This window comes from Pygoscelis adeliae, unplaced genomic scaffold (assembly GCF_000699105.1).
Source record: "Pygoscelis adeliae isolate BGI_AS28 unplaced genomic scaffold, ASM69910v1 Scaffold13, whole genome shotgun sequence".
Taxonomy (NCBI): Eukaryota; Metazoa; Chordata; class Aves; order Sphenisciformes; family Spheniscidae; genus Pygoscelis; species Pygoscelis adeliae.
In genome coordinates this window covers 1,553,210-1,562,545 of record NW_008824499.1, presented here as the reverse complement: position 1 = coordinate 1,562,545, position 9,336 = coordinate 1,553,210, and the positions used below count along the sequence as shown (strand labels likewise).

At 52.6% G+C, this 9,336-nt stretch overlaps 1 protein-coding gene across 1 annotated transcript in view; it reads right to left on the bottom strand.

Moving 5' to 3' along the window:
• The window catches only part of ITGA11 (integrin, alpha 11), a 52,645-nt gene that overhangs the window by 14,691 nt on the left and 28,618 nt on the right, over positions 1-9,336 (bottom strand). Inside the window, exons 8-17 of the mRNA XM_009321515.1 lie at positions 9,016-9,160; positions 8,407-8,572; positions 7,258-7,328; positions 6,288-6,432; positions 4,985-5,133; positions 4,548-4,688; positions 3,262-3,465; positions 2,949-3,079; positions 2,097-2,263; positions 610-752 (exon numbers count right to left, since the gene is read on the bottom strand). Coding sequence (XP_009319790.1) covers positions 610-752; positions 2,097-2,263; positions 2,949-3,079; positions 3,262-3,465; positions 4,548-4,688; positions 4,985-5,133; positions 6,288-6,432; positions 7,258-7,328; positions 8,407-8,572; positions 9,016-9,160 — 1,462 coding nt within the window. The remainder of the gene's footprint in view (positions 1-609; positions 753-2,096; positions 2,264-2,948; positions 3,080-3,261; positions 3,466-4,547; positions 4,689-4,984; positions 5,134-6,287; positions 6,433-7,257; positions 7,329-8,406; positions 8,573-9,015; positions 9,161-9,336) is intronic.

Here is a 9,336-nt window from a genome sequence, read left to right as displayed (position 1 = left end):
CCGGGGCTTGGGGACGGGCCAGTCTGGCAGCTCGGCCCTCCCTGGCCTCCACAATATTCTCATCATTCACTGGGAATGTTTGATTTTGGCCAGGTTTGTGCATCAGCTGTTCCCTGCGAGCAATGCAGAGGCTTCTGCTGGCTCCTGCACCCAGGGAGGGGGACCCTAATGGTCAGAGGGTGAGAGCACCGAGGACTGGCATGGAGGCATTTGGTTCCCGATGGAAACAATTAGTTTTCACCAATTTTGGAGCAGGAGGACCAGCCTGACCCGGGTGTCAGGAGTGCACTCCCTCCCCGAGGGCACAGCTAGCCGCTCGTGGAAAAGAGCACAGTGCAAGCTGGGGCTGCAATGAAGTCAGCGCTTGGGGACCCAGCAGCTGCCGCGTGCCAGCAGCTCCATCCCTGACCACATCAAATCCTGCGTGAAGAAGTCCAGGCTGGGGGATGATGCTCATTTCCAGCCTCATGAAGCCATCTAGGGTCCCCTGACCGTGTGCTGGTGCATCGCTGTTTTGCACAAGGTGGAGAGCATCTTTGCTTGGGCAGCTGGCTCTGCCCCAGGGCTGGCAGAGGAGGAGACCCCAGCCTTGTCCTCCCTCACACTCACCAGGACGTGGAACTGGAGCCTGTCGCAGTGCTCCTGCCCAGCGAGCAGCACCAGCCCCTTCTGTGTGTGCCGCTCTCCGCTCTCATCCAGGTGAGCCCGCGGCGTGTACCTGCGCTCGTCGATGGTGGCATTGTACCGCAGTGCTGGAAGGAGAGCAGTGCTGTCAGGGCTTCTCCCCGGGGTTACACTCACTATATAGCAACACTGGTCAAAAAATGGGTTTTCATGCACTCAAACCCCTATTGCCCCGCTGGGAGGAGCGTGTCAAGGAGCACGCTAAGGGAAAATTGGGAAAATCAGGTTGTAGTTATTGTTACCTGTTTCTAACAGACATTTTTTTGGGGCAAAGCATCCACTCTCCAGGTCAAATGAGGAACTTTAAAAATGCATTACTACAAGACACCAAGTAAAACCTGTGCCGGGTATATAAGCATCTGCCTCTTACATATTCACATGCTGGCCTGTACCAGTTCCGGAGGTACAGGAGCACCTGTAGCACTCTCCTCTCCTAGATACTTTACTGGAGATGATTTGCTTCCTGCAGTGCTGTCAAAAATAAACTGAAGGTCCCCAACCCAGTGCCGAGCAGGGGGGGATTAGCACCCGCTACGCCAATGTGGTGCAAAACATGCAAGAAAGCAAAGAGCAACCGTCAGCCCCCAGCATGCACCATCCATGGGGGGGATCTTCTGGGTAGAAATAAGTGTAAAAGTAAATAAATAAAGAAAACCCCGCTCAGCTTTTTGTCTTGCAATCTCCACAGTTATAGCAGGGAGGAGAAAAACACTGGATTTGATAGTACAAATCAGAATTCTTACTCTAGGGGATGGGAGTTTTTCCTTTGGCTTCGCTCGGGACCCGATTTTCCTTTGACAGCATTTGCTGCCGGGTTGCAGGGAGCCGAGCTGCTATTGCTTCCCCCGGCTCCAGCTGAGTCACGGGCATCCGCTGGGTAGACGCGGGGTCACAGCAACATGCAAGGGTTTAATAGCAGGGTTGGCCAATAACTTCACAGAGATTCCCTGGGATTTTAGGGAAACATGCACATATGGTCGGCAGATGTGTCCGGCCGCTGCAGCGGGGAGGATGGATGAGCTCTGTGGGACATGGTCCGGGCACATCCCCTCCTGTCCCGCTGGCTGGTGGGGTGGTGGTGACATCCCCATCACATGTACCACGGCTAGACAAGCTGCAGGAGAGCTTGGTCCCGGGGCATAGGTGACAGAAGAGGTTAAACACGGGTAAGGTTGTATCCTTGGGGTGTTTCTTGGCACTGCCTAATGGCAGAGCCACCATCCCTGCTACATCAGCCGCGATAGGGACAAATTTGGTAAAAAGGGATGTGGCAGATGGCAATGTGCACTCCTCCAGACATGCCAAGCTCCTGGATGGTTTCCCTTGGCAGAAGCCAGGTGCTCCCTCGGGGCTGGAGACCTAAACCACACATGAATTGGGGTTTTCGTCGCACGAGCAGCTGTGCCTCTTACCAAAACTTGCCGTCTGGAAGTGAGCCGAGAGGAAGACGGCAGTGAAGCAGACGAAGGCCGACATACAGGTGGCATCCTTCCCGTTCCGCTTGCAGTCCTTGGTGAAGATGTTGATTTTGGAGGGCTCGAAGCGGATGCTGGCATTGATCTGGACCACGCTGCGGGACCTGCGGGGCGAGCAAGGGTCAGGAGATGTGCTGGGGCACAGGACACCCACAGATGTCTGCAGCAGCCTCCAAAACTCTCCCACACCTCCCAATTCACCCTTTTCACACATTTTCACCCATTTTCTCAAAATCAAGAAGGTGCTGAGGAAGACCAAAGGCCACCACAGCATGCTGATCTACTCTCAGCTCATCCATATAGTATCTGAAGAATAAAATCTCTTGCACATATTTGCCTCCTGCTTATGCCAGTGAAGTAGCTCAACACCAAGGGCAGGATTTGGCCCCTTGTGTGCACATAGTACTTTCCACTCAGGGTGGCCCATCTCTGCTGGGCACAGCTACCCTCCATCCTAACAGCTTCAAAGGACTTTCCAAACATTAATCAATATCTGAAAATATTAAATTGTTCTTATTAAATAAGAACAGAGGGAGCCTGGGCAAATCATCACAAATCAATTAGCTGGTTTGAAACTGCTGGGGAACTAGTGATGAAATTCAATGCAAAACCAACTCTGACGTCCTTCTAGGGCCCAACGGCATTGAAATCCCACAGCCCCGCTGAACAGGGGGTCATTATTGTGGAAAGGTAGGTCAGATTGTTGGGAGATCACTTTTCCCCTGAAAAATGTCAGCATATGGCAATGAGCTTTGGGCAGAGGAGAGTGCCAAATGAGATACAGCTAACCACAACAGCACGGCATTCCCCAGAGAGCCGACAGCCAAGTCTATGAGCCCGTCTTCATTCAGGTCCAGCTGTCCATGGATGCTGCATCCAAAATACATCAGGCCCGGCGCGAGGTCCGCAGCTGCTATCCTCTAAAAAGCAAAGGGGAGAATCCAAGAGAATTCACCTCTCACAAGAGAAAATATCCGGCAATAATAATTAACAATGCAATACTGCGTGTGAATCTATTGTGCTCTATCAGTCCTTAAAATGGGCACGAATGACATTTATTCTGACAAAGGACAAGGACAACCAAAGCACGCGGGAGCTGTACCTGCTTGTACTTCTTCAGGACTGTCTCTTTGTAGCCGAAGAAGATGTATATAGCTCCTTGGTGCTCATCCTCCAAAGGCGCCCCGACAACAAGGTCATTGTAGGAGTCCTGGTTGAGGTCAGGCACGGCGGCGATGCAGGAGCCGAAGCGGGAGTTCTGGTAGCTCTGCAGATCGATGAGGGCACCGCTGGAAACGAAGTGGTTCTGCTGGGCCAGCCAAAGCCAAAAGGCAACCCCCCCAAAAAAAAAAACGTCAGCAGCAAGCGTGGCAAGAGGAGAAAACCCTCAAAGGCAAGCAAACAAGATGCAGTGATGTGCGAGCAATTTCTCTAAGGAAGGAGGTGAGAGCCCTCCTGGGGCCGTGGGACTTTCTGCTCAGCACATCCTTGGGTATGGATGAGCCCCACGCCAGCCCCATGCCTGCTTTGTCTTTCTTTTATAGCAACTTACATAAATAATTGCATAAAAAGATGCTTTAGATATGGGGACTCCCGCTGCTCCGGGCGGGCTCTACAGCCTTGGATATAGAGCATGACCTGTGCACTGCCCCGCGCTCCCCTAGAGCCTGATGGATTTGGATCAGAAACTGCATTTTGAGCCAGATTTGAGGGGGGCAGGAAAGCTAGTCCTGCCCCAGAGTGCTGCTGGGTGCCAGGGCAGGGGATGGGGGTGGCACATGTCCCATCTATGCCCTGAAGTGATGGAGGAGGGACCAACCTTGCTGCTCCCCACAACCCCATGCCTGGCCCAGCCTCCGGGCAGGAAGGTGCCCTTGGAAGGAATGGTTCTGGGGGAGGCAAAGTGGATGGAAACTGTTTCTCCAGAGGGACACCCATGTTGCAAAGACCCCACCTTGCACCTCGTGCATTGCCTCCTCAGGGCCGGGAGCAGCAGGACCTCGACTTGCACCCTGTGCATCACCTCCTCAGGGCCAGGAAGCTTGCCTGGCCGGGAGCAGTGATGCCTCTAGTTGAGGCGGCTCTGCTCCAGCACAGGCTGGACTCCCTTCGCTGGCAGTGAGCAAACCCCCTGAGGTTGTTTATAAACAAGGAAAACAGACAAATCCTCCTTGAGCCTTGCAGCAGCCACAACAGCGAGGCACTACCAAGCTCTGCTGCCTTTGGACCGGGCCACCGTGCCCTGTGATGTTTGATGGAAGCTGGCGGGTGCGTGCAGCCCGGAGCCACCCCAGGGAGATGACACGAGGGGACACAGTTCCTGTGCTAGCGCTCAAATGCCCCAGCCCCTGCGGCATCCCCGGCTCACCCCACGGTGCTGCTACGTACCTCCCGCAGGGTATAGACATAGACCTTCCCCCTCTCCCTGCCCTCGCTGAAGTACATCGGGGCTCCCACCAGCAAAACGTCGGTGATACCATCGCCGTTGACATCGAGGGAGTTGATCTCGCTGCCGTAGTAGGAGCCAATCTGGAGGAGACAGAGGAGGGGATGGGAGCAATGCTCCCAGGGTGCAGGGGCACTGCCACCCTCCCCAGAGGGGACTGCAGGGACATTCCAAGCCCCATCCCTGCTATAGCTGTGCAGTTCAGAGCTGCAGGTGCAGCGACAGCCAGGGCACCCCCAGCTGCCCATGGATGCATTACACTGCTGAGCCATTTAAACAGAAAAATTTGCAAAATGAAGGGGGAGGATTTATGGAGGAGCATGCATGCCAGGTGGAAAAATCCGTGCAGCATCCTTGGCAGTATGTGCCCCAACATTACCTGCTCTCCCTTCAGTGCCTGGTGGATGGTGAGATTTCGGTTGTTGTGCATACTGAAAATGATGACTTTCCCGGTGTGGTTGAACCTGGGTGCTCCCGCAACATAAATCCGCTCGTGCTTGGTGGATATGACAGAGGAGACGGTGTAACCTGGAAGGAGGGTGGGCATGGGGTGAGCACAGCTGAGCGGCTCCCTGCCTGCTCTCAGCCGCTGCCCGGTGATCTGTTTCCCATTAGCCCCCAGCTGCTGACACAACTCTGGCTGCCTCACAGATTGGGAAGCTAGAAACCCAGATTTCTTCAAAGATAAAGTCATTCAAATGACCTGACCCTGGGCTTTGAGCCACCTGCTCAGGTCCTACCTACACACAGAGCCGCACAGCTGTGCCAAGAGTTTTGGCACCGTCTAACGCAGCTGGCAAACCCCATGCAAAGTCCTTTTTTCATGGAAGGTGAATCCAATTCCCAGCCTGATAAGTGTTTTACTTCAGGGCTCACATAAAGTTAAACAAACGCTAGCAAGGGGCGCTGGGCGAGCCAGGCTGCCCCGCAGCAGGATGCACCAGCATTTCCTTAATATTTCTGATTTTCTTACTCCAGGCAATGGGAAAGACAGAGCCCAGCTGAGCTCCCACATACTGTCATGGGTACCTCTTGCACGGCCACAGCTGTCCCTGCTCCAGGTGCTTGCAGCCGAGCCTGGGGGACAGTCTGCTGTCACCCCAAGAGATGACCCACATGTCCAGGGGCTGTTCATGTCCCCAGTGGAGGGAAGAGCCCCAACACACCAGCGGGCAACCCCGCAGCATCCCACCCCACTCCCTGCCATGGGGCAGCTCAGCCTGGCATGCACATCTCGGGAGAGAGGCTTTATTTTGCAAACGAGGCTGATATTTTTACTCTGGGGCTTCAACAGCCGCACATGGAACAGATTAACCCAGCAGGTATTTCCTCCCTAGGCATGAAATTTCATCAGTCCTTTCTAAACCATTCCAGTAAGTGCTGTAGATGACCCAGGCTGGCCGGTGTCTGAGCTACTTCTGGATTTAAATCACTTTTGTGCTGCACACTGAGGTCGACACTGGATTCTTCCCAGGTGAGGATGCTCACGTACACTGTATCCTTGAGCAAGGGGCAACACAGGTCTCACACCAATGGGAGCTCACAAACAGCTGGGAATGGTAAATCCTATGCTGGGAGCGCTGGCTGCTATTAGTCATTTGAGATATATGTTGTGCTTCCTATTATTAAGCATAAAATCATTAATTCAGCCCTGGCAGCAGAGCCTCATTTGGCTTTCTCACCTAAATATGCTCCGTGATTTTTCAGCTCCTCCGGGAACTCCTGGAGATAAGATTCCCGCAGGGGAATGACCTTCCCGCTGCTGGTTTCTTTCAGGACGGCTCCGTTCCAGTCGTAGGCACCCACCGCCCCCAGCAAGATCCCATCCTGTGGGAGAGCAGGAGTAGTTTGAGGGTATTTCTTGCCAAGTGGAGACAATGCTCCCCCACGCTGCCCATACGGGCAAAGCTGATTCATGCTGAGATGGGCGAGGGGACCCAATGGGCTGGTTTTGTGTGAGAACGCATACGGGGGTCCCTCAAAGGCCAAATCCTAGACTATACACTTATCGGAGGCTGCAGAGTGCAGAAGAGAAAAACAGCAAATGGTCTGTCCCAGAAATCACACATTTTACAGAAGAGGGGAGAAATCTCACAAATGGAAAAGAAAAAAATAATCAATAATAATAATAATAAAAAAAAGTCAAGCAAACCATTCTCCAAAGCACACCTGGAAAGATGGACATATTTAAACATGCTGGAATGACATTTCCACCCCATCCATATCTTTTCAGCATGCTTTTCCTCCCCATGAAAAGCCCAAGCAGAAATCTCTGCTGGCTTTTTGCTCGGACCTGCCAGCTCGCAGAGCCCCTGGGTGGAAGGGGACTGACCATCCTCTGCATCCCACCACCGACAAGTGCCTTCCTCCATGGCACATCCCAGCACCTTGAGGTCGTGGCATTGGGAGGAGCTGCTGCAGGCTGGTCCTAAGGAAGGCACTGGTCTCTCAGCAGCCCCCTTCCCCATGGGATAAACCAGCACCAACAGCATTTTCTTCCTTATGTTCATGTTAGCAATTTAGCTTCATGATTAATAACTTGCCCAAAATACCCATTTCCCCACCTGCAGCTGCTGGTGATGGTAAAAAGCACTTTTAAAGGGTGCCTGCTTGCACAGGCAGGAGCAAAAAAACCCACATTTACTCTCTTACTTCCACAACATGCGATGAAAATCCAGTCTGGGACATTTCCAGGCCAAAGGAGATTTCATTCTTGTTGGTTCCTTAAAAAAAAAAAAAAAAAAGGCAATTTGTATTTAATGGAGAGCTTTGTTTTCTTGGAGGGGCTGAGTAGTGTCTCGGTTGGTTGGGGTGGGATGAGCATCCACCTCCACCCCACCTGGAGCACAAAGGACCTCAATTGCCATAAATGTGCTTGTTTCTCCCTCAATCACCATAATTATACAAACTCGTGTTGCTAATAGATACTGCGAGCTCTGCCACAGTGCGGTTGTCTCATTTCCTAGCTGCAAGATCACACAAAAATGTGGATTTAGAGGATTTCACTTCATAATTGCAACTGGGTGAAGCTTCTCACCCAGGGAAGCTTTCTTCCACAGAGAAGCGTTGGGCTGGCTGGACCAAGGTAAATGGCAAACTGGTGGGGAGTTTGTGAGCTGGTTTGACCAAAATTCCCCCAAACCCTGAGATGTTTAATTTCCAGTGAAAGCCCTCCATCCTCTGTTTCAATTGTTTGTCCCAGGATGCGCTTTTCCTATGAAATTTAGATAAATTTAGTTTTGGAGACCGACAAACTTGTCACAAGGCAGACAGAAGCACTGTCATTTAGAACAAAAATATTTCCTGATATTTAATTTCAGCCAATAAACCATAAAACCCCACATTATTCCCATAACCCCCCAATGTCTGCCATCCCAGGGAGTCCCTGGTCGTCGCTGTGTAGTTTTTGCCTGCTTATAATCCGTCTGGGTTTGAATGGAGTTTGATGGATGAGAAAGCTGCTGACACCCAGATGACCCCCATGCCAAATTTCAAAGGTTTACTATAAATGAAAGAGCCATCACAGCTCTGCAAATAATGGTTGCAAGGATGAGAGATCACCTTTTGAGGAGAGGGCATCTGTGCTCCTGATGCTTGAGAGATGCAAACCACTCAAAATAAAGACATTTCTTTACATATGAAGATATTCAAAGTGTGATTTTAGGTTCTGTATCAAACAGGTATTAAGGAAACCCCCAGTGTGACCTGTTCAAATTCAGCAAACCAAGGACCAGCAGCACATCTGAAGGAACATGCTGCAGCCTGGCCAGCCGGGATGCGTCGGGGAGGAGCTTCACTCACCTTCCAAGCTAAATATCCTTTCCCCCAGAGCATCCACAATGTCTTTGAGTGCTGCTTCATCCGTGACATTAAAGAAATGCTTGTCATCCGGATCGCTCGCTATAAATTTTATCTCATTCAAAAAGGCTTCAGGATTGATCCCTCTTCTGTTATAATAACCCAATACCTAGGTTTGAAATAGAAACGCAAGACTCAGGGGTTTTCATGTGATGGATGGAGCTGTCCCAAAGCACCCGAGCAAGGGGTGTCCATAGAGAAGGAGCCTGGAAGCCTTGGCATCTGACACCCCATTGTGGGAGCAAACCGAGGAGCAAGGAGCCACTGTAATTCCTCCAGGCAGCCCAGGCTGGGGACCCCTCATGCAATTTGGGTGCCCGGCGCAATGCAGGGTCCTGCCTGTCCCCAGCCGCGGCACCTGCTCCGGCAGAGCCGAGCATTCCACCGCCTTCTGCAAAAGCAGGACCAGCAACAAGGACCCCTGCAAAGGCGCCGGGAGCGGTGGAGGTAGGCCACACCGCCAGCCCCATTGCATTGGGGTGCATGGGGCGCTGGCGAGCTCTGCACGGCTTTTGCAGCCGTTCGCTGCTGAAAGGGCCCCCCGCGACTTACCGCCACCGCGTATCTGGTGACATTGTCCTTCTCGCTGTCCTCAATCACCTTCTCCAGGTCTGGGCTGTCGTGCGACTCTCCATCTGTGATTACAATCATTACTCTCTTTGCCCCTTTCCGGCCACCTTTTTGAAACGCTTCCGAGCTGCAATTGAAGAGATGCCCTGGGCTGCTCAGCCTCGCCAGGCGGGTCATGGCTCCCCCCGCCGCGCACTCGTCGAAACCGCCGCGGCTGCTGAGACGCGTGCCCCATCGCCCACATCGTAAAGTGCCGAGCAGTGTTTGGTGGGCTGCTAGCCTTTGGGGAGGGGCAATTGGGCG